This window comes from Myotis daubentonii, chromosome X, assembly GCF_963259705.1.
Source record: "Myotis daubentonii chromosome X, mMyoDau2.1, whole genome shotgun sequence".
Classification (NCBI taxonomy): domain Eukaryota; kingdom Metazoa; phylum Chordata; class Mammalia; order Chiroptera; family Vespertilionidae; genus Myotis; species Myotis daubentonii.
The window spans coordinates 57,155,889-57,175,988 of NC_081861.1; the positions used below are offsets into that span (position 1 = coordinate 57,155,889).

Consider the following 20,100-nt stretch of genomic DNA (forward strand, 5'->3'; position numbering starts at 1 on the left):
TAAATTGTTTCAACCTGCTTTTCTTATGCAATATTATGTTTAAGACTAGAGGCCCAGTGCATGAAAATTCATGCACTGGAGGGGGGTCACTCAGCCCAGCCTTACCTCTCTCACAGTCCAGGAGGCCTCAGGGGCAGGAGGCCACCTGGCAATCAGGGGAAGGTGACACCCCATCACACCTCTGCTGCTGCCACTGCTGGCAGCACAAGCCTCGGCCGGCCCTGGTTACCTGAGCCTTGGGCAGCCCTGGGTGGCTGGGCAGCTGCTATCTGAGTCTTGCCTGCACCTTGAGCCAGCCCTGAGCAGCTGGGCAGCTGCCATTGGAAGCTTGCTTGCACCTTGGGAAGCCCTGGGAGGCTGGGGGACTGAGGGGACTGGGGGACTCTGGAGGCAGGCATGCACAGTGGCCAGGACCTCCTGGGGGCGGGCCTGGCTTTGCTGTATGCCTGCCACCCTGGCAGGGCTGAGGGGACTGGGCACCACTATCTTGTGGCTGTGGGCAGCGCCATCTTTGAGGGCATGGCAGTCAATTAGCATACTCCCTCTTTATTAGATAGGATATTCACTCATGCTGCTGTGTGAGATATAGGTCATTCATTTTAACTGTGTATAGTGTTCTATTGTATAAATGCACCATAATTCTTTATTTCCCTCCTAATTATATTTCTCTATTAATAAATGCATCCATACTTCTTAGTTCATGGTTTATATTACCATTTCCCACCTTGTCATTCTTGTCCAAGTCACCAATGCTTTTAGCTCCTGACTGACAGACCCATCTCATTGTATGAATTGTTTTCCAGGGAGGTGATACTCTTTAGTAGAAACATATTTGAATAGTGCTTATAATTTACAATCACCTTTAAGTATATTACCTCAAGCAATCTTTTAAAATACTCTTAAATTTAGTTAATTTGGTTATAAGCTAGTAAACTGAACTTGAGAGAGGTTAAATGTCTTGTTTGGGCACACAGAGCTGTGGACTCAAGTTTAGTTGTTTGTTTTATAGGCCATGCCTTGCCTATTAGAGGAGAAGGAGGAATGTTGAAGATATATAATAACTCCATCCCAATTATCTCTGATAGGGAGAATTGAACTGAGAAGTATCCTTGTGTATTGAAAAACATACCGAATTCAGAAACAGAAAACTTGCATTTCAGTCTCTTCTCTACAATTATGGCTGAAAATGAAGTTGATGTTTATGCAAAGTCAATTGGCCATTAACGAAATAAATGTTCAAACCCAAAGTTTATGTGGTATATTTCAAGCAATAGAGCTCTGAGTTTAAATATGCAAATTATTTTTTCAGTTTTGGAGTTGGTAATTTCTGGATAACTGCAGAGTCTGGTTCATGGAGCAAGCATGTTTGTATAATGTGCTGGTTTCCATGTGTCTGGGAGGTGTTACAACATGGATGGTTTTTTAAAATGTTATAAGGTCTTATTCTTTTCTATAATAATTTATTTTGATAACTTTGGATCTTTTGTCATAATGTAGTTATCTTTGTTCACTGTTCTTTTTTCCTGATTATTTTTGGAAGACTTGAGGGAGATAATGTATTCTCTCGGCAGATAGAAAGAGCATGAGGTAAAAGGCGGGGTTGGAGGGGAGGTTGACTAGTAATCTTTTAAACTTAAGAAAATTTCTTTTGAATAGATGTAATTTTTAAGTTGCATTATTTATTATTTTTAGAAGCACTCAAACAGTACCCAAATAGTTACTACTAACAATGGTAACAAGACTTTTTTTTACCTTTTGCTGTTCATCTATAATTTTCACCTTGCATAAAACTTTTTTTAAAAAAATATATTTTATTTATTTTTTACAGAGAGGAAGGGAGAGAGATAGAGAGTTAGAAACATCGATGGGAGAGAAACATCGATCAGCCGCCTCCTGCACATCTCCCACTGGGGATGTGCCCGCAACCCAGGTACATGCTCTTGACCGGAATCGAACCTGGGACCTTTCAGTCCGCAGGCCGACGCTCTATCCACTGAGCCAAACCGGTTTCGGCTTGCATAAAACTTTTAAACATATTTAGAAATATGAAATTTCCACAGCTATATTTCAGAAAGCAACTAAAAAAGTGTTTTTTTCAAACCAAGTCAAATATATCAAATATTTGTGACAATATACCTAACACAATTAACCAAGTGTTCTATTTAACTTTCTGAGAGAAAGCAAACATAATATTGTATTACTCTTTTAAAGAGGATAATTTAAAAAATAACTGTATGCTGCCATTTTATTTAGAGAATTTAAAAAAAAACATATAGAGAGAAGACATCGCCAAAAATGACAGAATAGTAACTCAAAGGTTCCATGCCAAAAACTGTCAGAATCAACTTTTGCAGAACTCTGGAATCTAATCCAAAACTTACAATAACAAGGGGAAGACTTGAAGAAAGAAACTAATGGGTTGCATTAAGAGAGTGATATGGTGTTATAAATTGCCAGCTCACCATCCTCAACACCCCAGATCAGCTGGTGATGGTTGCTAGAACCAGAAGGAGCACTATGGACCTTATTCTCAAAGAACTGTGGCTGTGGGCATCAACCGGTTTGGCAGATTCCCCTCAAAGACCAACAAAGGTTTTTCTTTGTTTTGCTGACTCAGAATCTTCCCAGGAGTGGAGTGGCTTTTGCTACAGCAGCCTGAGGCAAAGGATAACATGCAAGACAAACAGTAACAGAATGAGAAGCTTTGGAGGAAGAGGCTGGGTAAAGAGATACATGAGGAAATACAGGCATTTTAAAGTTCACCAATATACAGGGGATTGAGAAGGCCACACTTAATGCCCAGAATGGGATGCATGTGCTTTAAAGACCCGAGGAGACCTAAAGCTCTCATCCCTGACTGACTTTCAGACTTTGTGCAAGTAGGAAGTGAGAACTAATGAAGAGTTGTAAATTGCCTGGCTAAGCATAGAATGAGTTCCCACATAGACCAATATGCAGACTGGGAGAGTCTTTCTTCTTTCCTCTCTCTTTTTTTTCCCCACTGGCTCCAGGTATTTAAAGTAATTGTCAAACACCAGCTGACCACTAAGCTAGGACAACACAGAGTTCAGTGGACACAGATGATAAAGAATGCAGACTTTAAAAAAATAGTTTAGAAAAGTCACTAAACAAACAAACAAAACAACCAACAATTTCCAGCAACAACAAATCCTGAGAGGCAAGAATATGATTTCCACATGATAATATTAAAAATATCCAGTTTCAACAATAACAAAAATTATGAGGCATGCAAAGAAAGTATGGCCTATTCACAGGAAAAAGAAATGAATAAAAATTTTCTGCCCTAACCCGTTTGGCTCAATGGACAGAGCATCGGCCTGCGGACTCAAGGGTCCCAGGTTCGATTCCAGTCAAGGCAGGGGTGGGCAAACTTTTTGACTCGAGGGCCACAATGGGTTCTTAAACTGGACCAGAGGGCCGGAACAAAAGCATGGATGGAGTGTTTGTGTGAACTAATATAAATTCAAAGTAAACATCATTACATAAAAGGGTACGGTCTTTTTTTTTTTTTTTTTTAGTTTTATTCATTTCAAACGGGCCGGATCCGGCCCACGGGCCGTAGTTTGCCCACAGCTGGGTCAAGGGCATGTACCTTGGTTGCAGGCACATACCCAGTGGGGAGTGTGCAGGAGGCAGCTGATCGATGTTTCTCTCTCATCAATGTTTGTAACTCTCTTTTCCTCTCTGTAAGAAATCAATAAAACATATTTAAAAAAATTTTTTCCCTGCCCTGGCTGGGATGCTCAGTTGGTTGGAGCATCATCCAGTACACCAAAAGGTTGCAGGTTCAATTTCTGGTCAGGGCACATTACCTGGGTTGTGGGTTCTGTCCCGGGTTAGGGGCATACAGGTGGCAACCAATTGCTTTCCCACATCAATGTTTCTCTCTCTCTAAAAATCAATTTAAAAAAATATCATCTGGTGAGTATTAAAAAAACAAGCAAACTGTCCCTGAGGAAGCCCAGGCAGTGGACATACTAGTCAAAGACTTTAAATCAACTGTCTTTAATATGCTCAAAGAGTTAAAGGAAATCATAGACTAATAACTAAGATTATCCAGGAGAATTATGTTTTATCAGATAGGGAATATCAATAAACAGGAAGAAATTATAAAACTGTACCAGTTACAAACTCTGGAGTTGAAATGAAAAACTCAGAATGTTCAATATCAGATGTGATCAGGCTGAAGAAAGGAACAGGTAACTTTCAAATAATTCAATTGAATTTATGAAGTCTGAGTGTCATATTGTAAATCAAAGGATGCCTTAATCAATAAGCCAAATTTATTTGCAGTCCTTTTCATTTCACTAGTGCTAACGGGCCCAGAGGAAATCTTGCTTCTTAAATTCTGGAGCCCAATCTGGTGGAAGTCTTTCCTATTTATATGTTTTTCAGCTCTTTGTTTTCCAAATTTGGAATGAGACTTCCAGACCTTCTGAGAAAAAGTCCTGTTTGCTGGGACAGGGCCGTGAGATCATATCTTAAGGCCTGGCCTGGCGCTAGCACTGACAACTCTGTCTGGGGCATAGTTTATGGCCTCTCTGGAATGGAGATTAGTCTTATTTTCCCTATTATTTAATGAAGCAAATGTTTACAGAGTAACAGGGTTAAAACTTTAAACAGCAGTTTTTACCCAAGATGGAGGTTACTATGCTTCATTAGGAGCAAAAAGAGAAAGCAAAGAGAGAGGAAGGAGCAGAAAGATTATTTGAAGAAATTATGAACAAACCTTTAAAATTTAAGGGAAGTCATGAATATAAACATCCAAGAAGCTCAAAAAATCTTAAGCAGGATACTCACACCAAGAAACATTATAATCAAATTGTCAAAGCCAAAAGCAAAGAGAGTATCTTGAAAGAAGCATTAGGTATTAGGTCTTATTTGGATCCTGATCCAAACAAACTGTTAAAAACAAACAAACAACTATGACAGAATTGAAAATTTGAACAAGGATGGGACATAAAATTATATTAAGGAATTATTAATTTTAGGTATGAAATAGTACTGTGGTTTAACATAAAAAAGAAAGTCCTAGTAGATATGCATTTTGAAATCTTATGTACAAAGTGATATTATATATGAGATTTGCTTCAAAAATCATCTCTAAGGGTGGAAAATGGGTAAGGATATCCTATATAATAAAAGGCTAATATGCAAATTGTCCCCAGGGGCAGGAGTTCGACTAACCAGGAGTTAGACATGAGCTGACCACCAGGGGGCGGCATGGAACATGGTGGGCATTGGCAATGCAGCACTGGCAGTAGGCAGCAGTGGAGGTGCTGCTGGCCCCACTCAGCCCCAATGAGAGCGGGACTACAGCAGGATGGTGGGCCAGGTGAGTGGGCTGTGCCAGGCCAAGGCAGGTGTGAGCAGTGGCCCCTATCACCCCACCAGTTGCCCCACAGGTGGGCCCTGATCACCAGCCAGGCCTACGGACCCTACCTGTGCACAAATTTCATGCACTGAACCTCCAATCCTATATAATAAAAGGCTAATATGCAATTGTCCCCTCCAGAGTTCAACCGACCTGGAATTCGACCACTTGCTATGACATGTACTGACCACCAGGGGGCGGCATGAAATCAGGAAGGCCCTGATCAAGCCTGATCGAGGGCTTCCTGTGCACAAATTTCATGCACCAGGCCTCTAGTAGATACAATTGGATTGACCATGAGTTGTTAACTGTGAACAATGGGTACTGAATGCATTTGCTTTCATTATACAGTGGGCTCTCCATATCTGTGGGTTCCATATCCTCACCAAAGATCAAGAATAGTAAAAAATTTACATTTATGTTGATATGCACTATGTTGTTAGGCCTATGATGGTTGCATTTGAACATGTACAGAGACTTCTTGTTGTTTCTTAAATAATGCAGCATAAACTATTTACATAGCATTTACATTGCATTACCTATTGTAAGTAGTCTAGGGATGATTTAAAGTATGTGGGAAGGTGTGCATAGGTTATATGCAAAGACTATGTCATTTTATATAAGGGACTTGAGCACCCTTGAGTTTTGGTATCCCCTGGGGTCCTGGAACCAATTTCCCATGGATATCCAGGGAGGACTGTACTATTCTATTTTTTAATATGTTTGAAATTTCCCATAAAAAAGTTAATACTGGTAAAGTTAATGTGAACTATATAAAGAGAATACATTTTTTAAAAAAAGAGGAATGAACAAAGGTATTAAGAATAATTAGAAAAAAATCCATGTCCTTGACTCATTTCCTGTCTCCCAGCGCATTTGTGTTAAAGAAAACAGCGGGCATTGGTAGCAAGGAGGATCAGAGGTGGGTAGTGCATATTGCTCGTCATAGATATTCCTGCATAAATGTGTTTTTTTAAATATTAAACCAAAATGTGATTCATTTTTACTACTGAGGTTTTTTGCATCCCCTTAAAGTTTGCAACTGGGTCCTGGCAGGGCGGGGAGGGGTGGAGGGGGGGGCGGTTAAGCTGTGTATACTGGGAGAAAAGGAGGAAAGAGGCAAGTCCCCAGAGAAGCAGTGGGAATGGCCACCAGGCCCCTGAGTAGATTAGCAGCAGGGACCCAGGAATCCACAAAGAAGGGATGGCGACCAGAGAACGGGCGGAGCTGAAGCTGTTACAAGAGACCCCAGGGGGCGCGCAGGGGCCAGAGTACCCCCCGCCCCCCCGCGCGGAGCAGGCTGGGGCGGGACGGGGGCGGCGCCGCGCTCTGTGACGGAGGCCCCACGTGACCCGCCTCCTTGGACTCGCGCGCCTCGCTCCAGCGCCAGACCCCGCGGAGGCTCGCACCCTTCTGGTTGCAGCGCCCGGTGGCCCTGAGGGCGCGCGGGCCCGGGAAGCCCCAAGAGGCGGAGGCGGAGGCGGAGCAGGTAAGGGACCCGGAGCGGCGCCCGGGGTGGCGGCGGGGCGGCGGTGGCGAGCGGACCTGGCCGGGGGAGCCTCCGAGGGGTCGGGCAGCTCCGGGCGAAGCGCCTCGGAGACGCAACCCCCACGCCCCGACCCGGCGCGCGTGTGTCTGCGGAAATCGCCGAGCTTCCCGGGGGCGCGCTGGGCGGCCCAGGCGACGACCCTCGGGAAGCACCTGCCTCTGGGCCCCCGCCCCGCCCCCGTCTTTCTGGGTGTCGAACGCGGTGGGCAGCGCGGGGTGGGGGTGGGCCGGGGGCGTGCGTGGCGGGGGCGGACGGGGTGGGCCGGGGGCGGACGGGGCGGGTGGGCGCACCCGCTGGGCCAGCGCTCGGCTGCGGCGCCACCCGCTCCCCCTCGCCGGCCCCTGCAGGTCTTCGGGTCCCAGAGTCGCGGCCGCGCGCTCCAGGCGAGAATCGGGAGGAGGAGCCGCCTGCAAGGATAGGCCCAGGTGGGTGCGGGGTACGGTGGTGGGGGGGGGCGGGAATGAGTGGAAAGCCCTGAGACCCCATAGCCTTACCCTACCCCCATCCTGTGCTCAGTTTTGGTGCCTGCAGAGGCCTGGGCTTGGATCGCAGGGAAAATGGTGGGTTTGGGGCGAGGGATGGGAGGGGAGTCAGAGGGAGGGGGGAGAGCTGGGACTGGAGGCCCCCTAGAGGGCGTAGGGAGCCTCTCTGGCGGGAAAAATGCAATTTTAAAAAGTCTTTGAAATTCAGGCCTCTGAATCCGGAAAGGTGCATAGTAGGGCCTCTGTCCTCGGTGCTGATCAGTCCGCCAATGAAGTAGTCCCTTCTATCTCTTGTCTCCTAGGAGCAATGGCGTCCAAAAAGGAACTAGCAGTAAAAAATCTCATCATGGAAAAGGCCCACCAGGAAAACGAAGGAGCGGACCAGGCCCTTGTGCTGAATGAGGAGGAATCACGCAATTTGGGAGGAGGCGAAGCCCAGAAGCCTGGAGGAAATGTCAGGCTGGGGTGGGTTAAGCGACTTGTCCCTAATTTTCGACGGGCCATATCTAACAAGCGTGTTGATCACAATGAAGTGGGAGATAATGTAGAAAAGATCGCAATGCACCGGATGGAAATCAGGAGAAAGACCAGGGAGCAGCAAATGAGACATGTTATACGCTTCCAAACTCCTGAACCTGATAATCATTATGACTTTTGCCTTATACCTTAAATCCTAAGGTTTTCACTGAGGTTAATAATGTGGCCTCTACTCCAAAAGCTAGTAGTTTTGTGATTTACTTTTCTGTAAACCTTTTGATGTTTCCTCTTACTAGTTTCTAATTGAATAATGTTTTTGTCTCAGCATAAAACTCTTTGTCCAGCAAGGCAATTTCACCAAGTTTTTGGAAAAATATTCTTTTCATGTTGTAAAATGAATAAAGCAGCTTAAAAACCAATCTTCCTATTCTACCCAGTCTTTTTTATTCTTTGTTAACATTACTTTTACTCTCCTAACTACCTGGACTCAGAATCTCAGTCAAATTTGACTACTTTTTCTTGTCCCCTACCAATCAGTAAGGAGGGATCCTACTCATAATTTAACATCTGATACCATTTTAAATTGTACTTCCTACTGTTTTTCAAAAAGTGTGAGTCTATCATCTGCATAAAAACACTGATGGGGGAGCTTTTAGAGAATGTAAGACCTCTGGCTCGTATCTTCCAGACTCACAGACTGGAGCTCAAGAATCTCCACTTTTTAACAAGCTCCTTGGGTAATTGTAATACATAACAAAGCCTGAGGGCACTATTGTGTATATGTATGTAGCTATGTACAGATGTGTATGTATATTGGCATATGTATTATGCGTCTACATAGCCATATATTGTCATACTAGAGGCCCGGTGCACAAAAATTTGTGCATGGGGGGGGCGTGTCCCGCAGCCCGGCCTGCACCCATTTGCAGTCCAGGACCCCTTGGGGGATGTCCACCTGTGGATTTAGTCCCACTCCCCAAGGGATCAGGCCTAAGCTTGCAGTCAGACATCCTTCTGGTAGCCAGGGAGCCCTCAGGGGATGTCCGACTAAAGGCTTAGGCCCCCAAGGGATCAGGTCTAAACAGTTAGTTGGACATTGTTAGTGCTGCCACGGAGGTGGGAGAGGCTCCTGCCACCACCTCTGCACTGGCCAGCCATGAGCCAGCTTCTGGCTGAGTGGCACTCCCCATATGGAAGTGCACTGACCACCAGGGGGCAGCTCCTGCATTGAGCATCTGCCCCCTGGTAGCAGTGTGCATCATAGCAACTAGTCATTCTGCTGTTCAGTCAATGTGCATATTAGCCTTTTATTAGATAGGATATAGGATGTCCCTATTTCCCCCCTTTTGCCCCCTCTACCCAGCTCTTGCCCCCCACTTCTCTCTGGCCATCACCATACTATTGTCTGTGTCCGTGGGTTGTGCATATATTTTCTTTGGCTAATCCCTTCTTTAAATTCACTTCTTTAAATTTTTATTTTCAGATAAGTGCTTATAACTGCACTATTATATATTTTCTATTATGTCATTTAGAATTAAGATATTTCTTAATTGAACCCTTGTAAATTTTAGCACAATTTAATAAATTATGCTAGAAACAATTAGGAGATTTTTTCATGTAATGAAGATACATTTCAATTAATATTTTATTAATTTTTAATATTTTAATATTTTAATTTTAAATCTCATACATGTAAAAAAACTATAAAATACTACAGCATATTATATCTACCCTTCACCCAATTTCTTAGGTGTTAATAATCCTATCTAATAATAGCCAAACATGGTAATTGACCGTACCTTCACTATGCCTCCCATCGGCTAATCAGTGCGATATGTAAATTAACCGCCATCTTTGTTGGCAGTTAATTTACATACGTAGGCTCCAAGCGGCAGAGGGAAGACTGAAGGTAAGCTGGAGCAGCAAAGATGGAAGATGGAAGGCGGCTTCGGCTGGAGCGAAGGCTTGAGTCCTGGGTGCCGGAGAAAAACCTGTGCCGGCAGCCAGGAGAAGGGAAGGCCTATTGCACGAATCTCTTCGTGCAACAGGCCTCTAGTTTAAACATAACCATTATACAACTAACAAAATTTGGACTATATTTTTTTTATAATCTCTTTAATGTTACTTAATCCATTTACTTTGTTTTTGTTAATCTTCACCCAAGGATATTTTTCCATTGAATTTTAGAGAGAGTGAAGGGAAAGGGAGAGACACATTGATTGGTTGCCTCCTGCACATGCTCTGATAGGGACTGGGGATCAAGCCAGCAACTGAGGTACATGCCCTTGACTGGAATTGAACCTGGGACCCTTCAGTCCATGGGCTAATGCTCTATCCACTGAGCAAGACAGGCTGCAGCTTAATTCATTTACTTTTAATCTATATGTGTCTTTATATTTAAAGTGGGTTTTGTTTTTGATTCACCCTCATAATCTGTCTTTTAATTGGTGCATTTATGCCACTGACTTTCAGAGTGCTTACTGATAGAGTTACCGCCATATCAGGCGGCTTCTGGGGCTTCTGGGGCTGGCCTGCGACCCAGGATTGGATCCATCACGGGTGGCAGGCAGGCGGCTTCTGGGGTCGCACACGGGGGCCTGGATGGCGGCTCGCACTCACGCTGTCCCACCCTGCCTGCAGTATGCAAATTAGCCGCCATCTTTGTTGGCGGTTAATTTGCATATTGCGCTGATTAGCCAATGGGAGGCATAGCAAAGGTACAGCCAATTACCATGTTTGGCTATTATTAGATAGGATTAAATGTAAACAAGTAGATAGGATGAATACTTATTTGAATTCATTGGGCAAAATGCATTAACAGGAAATTATAAGACCTTAAAATAGACTGGTTAATAAAGTGGCAAATGAGGGTACTGGAGTTTAGAGATGCTACGTACCAAGGCTACACCTACTATAGATCTTGGGAGAGATGATCTGGCCTGGGTCATTTTTTATACTTTGTACTCATCTCAAGATGCAGAATATTTGACTTATAACTAAGCTGAGGAAAATCAAAGAGGATTCAGCAAGACTGGGGCTGTTTTTTTAAATATTTTTTTTCTACATTCCCAATGCAGACACTAGTATTTTTAGAATACAGCAGAAAGAAATCCTAAAGACCCTCCAAAGTGTTCTTCAACGTGAGGATTGCCACCCATTATGGCTCTTGAAATCCATTTTGTGGGTGATAATCAAGCAATTAAAAAAAAAAAAAGGCCCTGGCCAATGTGGCTCAGTTGGAGCATCAGCCTGTGCACTAGAGGGTTGCAGATTTGATTCCTGCCCTGGTTGGGGGCAAATGGGGGGAGACAATCGATGTGTCTCCCTCTCATCGATGTTTTTCTCTTCCCCTCCCACCCTCCTTCCACTCTCTCTAAGAATCAATGGAGAAAAATATCCTTGGTTGAGGATTAACCAAAAAACAAACAAAACAATAAGCAATTTTTAAAAAACCACAATAGGCCTTGGCCAGTGTGGCTCGGTTGGAGTGTCATTCAGTACACGGAAGGGTCGCAGATTTGATTACCAGTCAAGGCACATACCTAGGTTGTGGGTTCAATCCCTGGTCAGAGCGCAGGCAGGAGGCAGCTGATATATGTTTTCTTCTCACATTGATGTTTCTCTTCCTCTTCCTCTCCCTTTCTCTCTAAAAGTCAATAAAAAAGCATGAAAAGCCTGGCTAGTTTGGCTCAGTGGATAGAGTGTTGGCCTGCAGACCAAAGGGCTCGATTCTGGTCAAGGGCACATGCCTGGGTCGCAGGCTTGATCTCCACTGGGGGGCATGTGGGAGGCGGCCAATCCATGATTCTCTCTCATCAATGATGTTTCTATCTCTCTCCTTCTCCCTTCCTCTCTGAAATCAATAAAAATATATTTTTAAAAAGCATGAAAAAAATTTTAAACACAAAAGAATAGAACAAAAAACATCAGAGTCCCTAATTTATGACTAGTGTTAAGAATTATTTTAAGAAACTTGTTTTAGTTTTACATGTAGGAAATATTGTCACCTTATGGTATTTCTAACTGTACATCACAGGGTAAAAAAAATTGAAAGTCACTTTTTCAATTCAAACTTCATTTCACAAATAAGGAAACTAAGGAGGAAAGTGATTTTCTCAAGGTCACAGTTAGTGGTATAGCTGGGACCACAATTCCCATTTCAGTGTACTTGTTTCCTCACACAGTGTCTTCACAAGACATAATTTGGAAATTCTTGCCATGTGTACTGATTACCAGTGATATGGATAAACAAACATGCAACTTATATAAAAATTAGAGGCCCAGTGAATGAAAATTCATGCACTGGAGGGGGATCACTCAGCCTGGCTTGCCCCTACTCATAGTCCAGGAGCCCTCAAGGGTGGGAAGTGACCCGGCGATCAGGAGAAGGCGACGCCCCATCACACCTCTGCTGCTGCCACTGCCACTGCCGGCAGTGGAAGCCTCGGTCAGCCCTGGTTACCTGAGCCTTAGGCAGCTGGGCAGCCACCATCCGAGGTTTGCCTGTGCCTCAACTTTTTCTTGTTTCTTGAGGTAGGCCTGTAATGCTGTGAACTTCCCTCTCAGGACAGCTTTTGCTATGTCCCATAGATTTTAGATGTTTATTTTCATTTGTTCCCAGGAAGTTTTTTATTTCTTCCTTGATCTCATTGGTAATCCATTCATTGTTTAATAACATGGTATTTAGCCTCCATGTGTTTGAATGTTTTTGAGTTTTTCTGTTGTAGTTGATTTCTAGTTTCAAGCCATTATGGTCTGAAAAGATGCTTGATATGATTTCAATCTTTTTTAATTTGTTAAGGTTTATTTTGTGCCCTAACATGTGGTCTATCTTTGAGAATGATCCATGTGCTCTTGAAAAGAATGTATATTCTGCTACTTTTATATTAAATATTCTGTAATATCAATTAGACCCAACTGATCTAGTGTGTCATTTAAGGTCACTGCTTCCTTGTGGATGTTTTTGCCCTGGAAGGTCTATCCAGTGATATCAGTGGGGTGTTAAAGTCCCTACTATGAATGTGTTATTGTCTATCTCTCCCTTTAAGTCTATCAAGAGTTTTTCTATATATTTACATGCTCCTGTATAAGATGCATAAATGTTAACAAGGGTTGTATTTTCCTGTTGGGTTGATCCCTTTAGTATTATGTAGTGACCTTGTTTGTCTCTCTCTTTTTTTAAATATATTTTATTGATTTTTTTACAGAGAGGAAGGAAGAGGGACAGAGAGTCAGAAACATCAATGAGAGAGAAACATCGATCAGCTGCCTCCTGCACACCCCCTACTGGGGATGTGCCCACAACCAAGGTACATACCCTTGACCAGAATCGAACCTGGGACCCTTCAGTCCGCAGGCTGACGCTCTATCCACTGAGCCAAACCGGTCAGGGCTTGTTTGTCTCTTTTATGGCATTTGTTTTAAAGTCTATTTTGTCAGATATGAGTATTGCTACCCTAAATTTTTTTTATTAATTTCCATTTGCATGGAATGTTTTTCCCATTCCTTCACTTTCAGTCTGTGTGAATCTTTTGTTCTAAGGTGGATCTGTTGTACACAGCATATATACAGACTATGTTTTCTTATCCATTCATCTATCCTGTGTCTTTTGATTGGAGCATTTACTCCCTTTACATTTAAGGTTATTATTAATAGGCACTTATTTGTTGACATTTTTTCTTTATACTTTCTCTCTCTCTCTCTCTCTCTCTCTCTCTCTCTCTCTCTCTCTCGTTTCCTTCCCACGTCCCGCGTGGGTCAGGGTTCAGGAACTGGAAGCAGAGCCGCACACAAATGAAAATGAAGACAAGAGATAATTTGGAAATATTGGGGGACCAGGCGAGTAAGTCCAACTCAAGGGGAAGGACTTCCTCTCGTGCTCAGGCCTCACCAAGCTTTTATTGACCTGGGATGCACCCATAGCATAGTCCTTAGGCAGGTGACCGCCTGCAACAGGCAGACTAGCCCATCAGCAAGGATTTACATAATAATAAATGGGGGAGTAGTTTCAGCCACCACTGTCTGGACAAACAGAGGTGGTGCCTAGCTCCAACCTTTGCTAGGGCTTCAAAGGCACCCAGCCTTCGGGGGGTTCTCTATCTATGCTTATCAGATAGTGAAGGCAATAAACAGTTTCTCTCTCTCTCTCTCTCTCTCTCTCTCTCTCTCTCTCTCTCTCTCTCATCCCTTTTACAACAGTGCCTTTAGCATTTCTTGCAGTGCTGCTTTGGTGGTAATGTACTTTTTGTCTGAGAAGCTCTATTTCACCTATAATCCTATATAATAAAAGCCCAGCGACTGAATCGGCAGAATGACCAGAAACCAGAATGACTGCGGCCCCTCGCCCAGGCCAGCCCCGCCCCCCAGCAGGGACCCCCATCCCAATCGGGGGCGTGGCCCCTCACCCTGGCTGGACACACCCCCCAGTGGGGACCCCCAATCTGATCGAGGGCGTGGCCAGCCTGAAAACTGCCCATGGCCCCTCACCCAGGCCAACCCTGCCCTCCAGTGGGGACCCCCATGCTGATCTGGGGCCCCAATCAAGGCAGGCCAGCAGGCCCCACCCATGCACCAGGCCTCTATCCTATATAATAAAAGGGTAATATGCAAATTGACCCTAATGGCAGGACAATCAGAATGACCGCTGGACCAGTCACTATGAGGTGCACTGACTGCCTCTTGGTTCCTCTACCTGGCCAGCAGGTTCTGATTGCCTGATGGTGAACAGGGAACTGGAGGTGGGTGGTGGGGGATGCAGGCGGTGCCAGGCCAAGGCCCCTTCCCCGCCAGCCGCCCCACACACAGAGGGCAACCAACGGCGGGGGCAGGGGCAGGACTGGTGAGCGGGTGGGAACAGGTGACCTCTAGGTCCCTTTCCCTGACCATCAGGCACCGATCACCCAATGGCGAACAGGGAACCAGGGGTGGGTGTTGGCGGGGGGCGGGGCCGGGTGCAGGCAACCAGGGAAGATAGCCCTGATCACAGGCTAGGCCTAGGGACCATACCCACACATGAATTTCATGCGCCGGGTCTCTAGTTTTAAATGAGAGCCTTGCTGAATAGAGTAGTCTTGGATTCAGTCCCTTGATTTCCATTACTTTGTATACTTCATGCCAGTCCCTTCTGGCCTGCTGTGTTTCTATTGAGAAATCAGCTGACAGTTTAATGGAAGCTCCCTTGTAAGTAACTTTCTGCCTGTCTTTTGCAGCCTTTAAGATTCTTTCTTTGTCATTAACATTTGCCATTTTAATTATGATGTATCTAAGTGGCAGTCTCTGGGGATTCATTTTGATTGGAACTCTCTGTGTTTCCTAAACGTTTGTAACTTTTTCCTTCATCAGCTCAGTGAAGTTTTCTGTCTTTATTTCTTCAAACAGGTTCTCTAGTCTTTGCTCACATTCTTCTCCTTCTGGCACCTTGATGATGTGGATATTATTACATTTCATGTTTTTCCAGAGCTCCCTTAAACTATCCTCCTGCTTTTTCCTACCTGCTACTCTGAATGGGTGTTTTTTTCTACCTTGTCTTATAATTCACTGATTCAGTCCCCAGCTTCTTCTAATCTACTTTTGATTTCTTCCAGGTTATTCTTTATTTCAGTTATGTCATTCTTCATTTCTGATTGGGTCTTATTCATAATTTCTATATTTTTTCATGCAGGTGTAGTTGTCACTAAGTTCCTTTTAGTTCTCACTAAGTTTTTTGAGCATCCTTATAACCATTACTTTGAAATCTATCTCTGATAAATTACTTGCCTGCATTTCATTTAGCTCCTTTTCAGGTGATTCCTCCTTTTTTTTCATTTGAGAGTTGTTTCTTTGTCTCCCCATTTTAGCTGTCTCTTTGTGTTTGCTTCTAAGTATTAGATTTACCTACTATGCCCCCCAGTTTTCATGGGGGTAGACTTATGTAGAAAGTATCTTGTGAAACCTAGTGGTGGACCTCTTTGATCTTCTGAACTGGATACTCTAGGAATGTCTCTTATATGGGCTATTTGAACTCTTCTATTGTACTTGGGTCTTGATTACTGATGCCCCATTTGAGAGTGGGGTCTCCCCTCAGGATTGCTGAATTTAAGGCTCAACCCCAACCATGTTGTGCCAGCTGTTATACAGGTGTCTGACTTTTGGCAGTGGGGCCACAGAGCCTGGCCTGATGTGGAGGTCAAGAGTGAGACTGGGTGCTGGTGGTGAGGTGGGCCCACTGGGTCATGGCAGCATGGCCAGGAATGCTGGTTAATTGCAGCAGGAGCCAAGTTTGCTGAGTTGTGGTGATGGGGCCAGGTGTTTGGGGGCACCAGGTTGTGGCAGCAGGGCCAAGGGCACTGAGTCACAGTGGTGTTGTTGGGCATGTGGGGCTGCGGCTTTGGGGTTCTGGGTCACAGCCACTCTCCACAACCTCTTTCCAAGTAGGACCCTGTAGATCCTCCAAAATGGCATGCTCTCCAATCCCAAGTCGGGAGAAGCACCCAGCCAGTGCCTTATATTTTTAAAAGAGCAGCTGCTTGCTGGAAGGTGCCTATCCAGAGGAGGTGTGGGAAATGTATACAAAAATAATAATTGTTTAATAAAGATTTTTCAGTAGCCTCAAGATTGGACTCAGATCAGTTAGGATCAACAAACTGGGAACAAAGAGATTTAGAGATTTTGAGGTCTTCCATGAACCCTTTATGGTGCCCAGATGTCTATGGTTGTCAATCACCTATTGCCTCTCCCATTTTCCCTTCCCTTCCCTTGACATAAAAGAAGACTAAACTTGGTGTTTGCTTAGGATAGATTTGAGGACCTGCTAGCCCTTCCATATTCTCAATTTGGGCCTTCTTGATCAATAAACTTTTCCTTACTCCAAAATCTGATATTGTTGAGTTTTGATTCTTTTGAAGCATATGGCACATGCTTCAAAATTGACATGCTTATATAGATTTCCTACAGCTTTTTACCTAAGTGTTCATATCATCTGCAAATAGGGACAGTGTTTCTTATAAAGAAAAACACACAAAAAAGAGTCTTGTCACAGTACCCAAGGGCAAGGGCAAAGCCCCTAGTGTCTTCATAAACTAAAAGAAGCTGAAAATTCTGTGAGACTTTCACATATGGTTCTTTTTCTCTTTTTCTCAATTTTGGAAATTTCCCACATTAATCCCAATAAGTTATGTATAGCTTCATATAAACTACCTGTTCAGATCCTTTCTGACAAGGAGATATGAGAAGGATTACACGGCCTAGGAATTGTATTTAGAAGGCAGCGGGACATGCTATATCATATGCCTAAGGACATTATGGAGAACAATATAAACTGTGAGTAGTTTCTGACCATTAGGACCAACATTTCCAAGTGAATGACATAGTCTGGTCCAACAGTAAATCAGTCAGGAAGACCAATTTCTGTAGAAAGCTTAGACAAGAGCAGAACCACCGGGGATGTGCCTCTTAGGCACTCACACCAACCAGCAGGGTAATTATTTAAGAAAAGCAATAACAAGTTTTGGCGAGGATGTGGGGCATTGTAACTTTCATACATTGCTGATGGGAATATATAACCATGCAGTCACTATGGAAAATAATTTGGCAGTCCATCCAAAAGTTATACATAGTACATAACTTATAGGATGCTATAATAAAATAATTTTTCTTTCTGTTATTCATGCAAACTTACCTTTTGGCATTAGTTCTTCTCCTGTCCCTTGGATGATATCAAGTATATGTCACATGACTTTCTTTCTTGCTTTTGTAAGTAAAAAACCCTACCATCAGTTCTAGTCAAAGAAGTTTCCATTCAATGAGAGCAGACAGGAAGTAAGAAAAAAAAATAAAGTCTTATATAACTGGTACTGTTATGGCCATATAGTATTGGCACTTTCCAGGCTGGAAAGTGTGAAAAATAATATAAATGGAGCCACATTAAAATAGAGTAAAAGCCTCCATCCCAGAACTGCCTTGCATGTCTTACTCATCAAGCTTTTGGGATGTTTAAACCTGGCAAAGTAACCTTTGGACTGGGCCTAAAGCAGCATTATATTCCAAACAACTCTTTGCAAAGCTAACAGGAAATCATATATTCCAACTACCAACTGAAAATTAAGAACATTCTTTAAAATTAGTATCATTATGTTAGCTTATTTGTACCTATAGACATTCCTTTCTTAGCTTAACACCCATAGCATTCTTTCCTTCTATTCATGTAATTATTACCCTTTCCTTCTTCATAAATATCCCTTGCCTTGCATCCTAATTGGAATACTATTTGAGTTTCTGCCTGAATATTTGCTTCCAGAATACCTATTCATTTGAATCTCAAATAAATGTTTGTTGACTCTTACTTTGATTGTGTGTGTGTTTTTAGATATTTAAAAACAAAAGGTATTTATAGTTGACTCCTCCTCTTGTGTGGTTCCTTTGTGGGTTCTGTAGGGAGTCACCCCTTGTTCACAAACTCTCACCTGCTGTTCTCTTGAAATGGGTAAATACATACCCCTGGTCTACTCACTTTTGACTTCTTTTTTTAAATATTTAGACTTTCAATAGTATATCTCCAGGTTGTTTCTGATGAAGTTTCCTTGCTCCTCCAAAAGACTATCACGACCTAGATCAATGACATTCCCAAACTAGTTCTATCTCCTGCATGGCTCATGTTATGTCTATGGAACTGTTCACATATTCTTTGTTTAATTTAACTCCCAAATTCAAGAAGTCCAGTCTCTCTTCAAATTTTCTTCACTCTGATGTCAATGTAGGCCAGTTAATCTCTTGTCTTTTAGATTTCAGAAATGAATTAAATACCTACTGTATTACCAAATTCCAGAGGTTCTGATTAGAACCATTAAGGCCTTTTTGCCTTGGGCTTTAGGTGACAGAGAAGGTTGAAGCATTCGTGAAATGCCAAAAGTTCTCATTAGAATTCCCCTTCCAATCTCCAACAATCTTCTTGGCCTCTCAAATGTCTTTTATAGTCTGGGAATGGGTGGTCTTCTAAGGGGATCCAAGTTAGTACTCATCTAAGTCCTTTGCAAGACCCATTTCCATCACCTTGCTCTACACTTTGGAATTTAGAAGTCATTGGCACCTATTGCTATTGAGATGACCTCAACCCAAAATGAAACTGAAATAGGTAATGTTTTATTTCCTAATATAACAATATACATATTTAAAAGTTTGTAATTCATGTGGTATATGAGTTATCTATTTGATTTTCTTAAATGCAGTGTCCTTTTACCCCACCACCACCCCTAGCCCTGGAATGCTGATATTTTATTCTAGTTATAGATTTAGAGAAAATGAATGTATCTGTGGGGCAATGGGAAGAGAATGAAGACAACTGGTCTACCTTGCAGGGTCCCTTCATGCAGTTTGTTACAGATCTTCAAACAAGACAAGAACACTCTCACCAATACAGGAAAGAGGAGTTAATTTGGCTGGTAAGGAAGATCCAGTAAGAGTCAAAAGCTGGGGCACTGTGAGTGAGAGTTCCATATTTCCCCTTCCCTCTTTTGGCCTCCTCATCCTCCTAGATCCTTGTACTGCTAATTCTGTGAGGTCCAGGTCTCATCACATGGCACCTGAGACCATGCTATCTAGACGTGATTGCTTCCATCACTGTCACTGATGCATAATACATAGGGTCTCCACCTTTCTTGTGGTCCTTAACAAAGGATGGCCTATCCCTTACCCCTTTCAAGTGTGTATGTGTGATGGGTAGAGGAGGATGGTAGCTATATACTCAGGAAGTCAGGTACCAGGATAACAGTCAGGTGCCTACTCTCATTCTGCTTCAGGGATTTCTGTTCATATTTAAATTCTGCATCTCTAGAAATCTTGGAGGCTCAGAAAAAGCTATTTTCTGATTGGATCACAAATTTGGTAGCAGAGATTTTATTGACTCCTCCTCTGCGTATTCTGCTTACATGTAGTCAGAGGCAACCCTAACATCACCTTAATGGGGTTATTGACAGAGAACATCCAACTGGGTATGAAGGTGGTGAACTATTTGTGATCAAGTGCTGTTTTCTGAGCAACATATAAGCTCTATTTACCTTTGAACTTAAGCACAGCATATTTTGTGTTTTTAATCTGGTAGTATAATCAAATAGTTGTAATGTAATAGAATTTAAAAGCTATTTTTGTTCCTTTCCCTCATCTCTTCCTTTCCCAAACAATTCAGTACTGACACCATTATATGGGAAAAAACAAGATAGGTGTTT

At 43.1% G+C, this 20,100-nt stretch overlaps 2 protein-coding genes across 3 annotated transcripts in view; one reads left to right on the plus strand and one right to left on the minus strand.

The window, feature by feature from the left end:
* The window catches only part of LOC132223332 (protein BEX2-like), a 119,166-nt gene that overhangs the window by 58,908 nt on the left and 40,158 nt on the right, over nucleotides 1–20,100 (minus strand). The gene's annotated exons all lie outside the window — the stretch shown is intronic.
* On the plus strand, nucleotides 6,732–8,322 carry BEX4 (brain expressed X-linked 4). Of its 2 annotated transcripts, XM_059678967.1 has the most exons (3): nucleotides 6,732–6,884; nucleotides 7,292–7,369; nucleotides 7,729–8,322. In XM_059678967.1, the coding sequence occupies exon 3, from the start codon at nucleotides 7,734–7,736 to the stop codon at nucleotides 8,094–8,096; it is 363 nt and encodes a 120-aa protein (XP_059534950.1). In that variant the 5' UTR covers nucleotides 6,732–6,884; nucleotides 7,292–7,369; nucleotides 7,729–7,733; the 3' UTR covers nucleotides 8,097–8,322. The 2 variants fall into 2 exon arrangements, with proteins under 2 accessions (XP_059534950.1, XP_059534951.1); XM_059678968.1 differs by lacking the exon at nucleotides 7,292–7,369 and having other exon boundaries at nucleotides 6,750–6,884.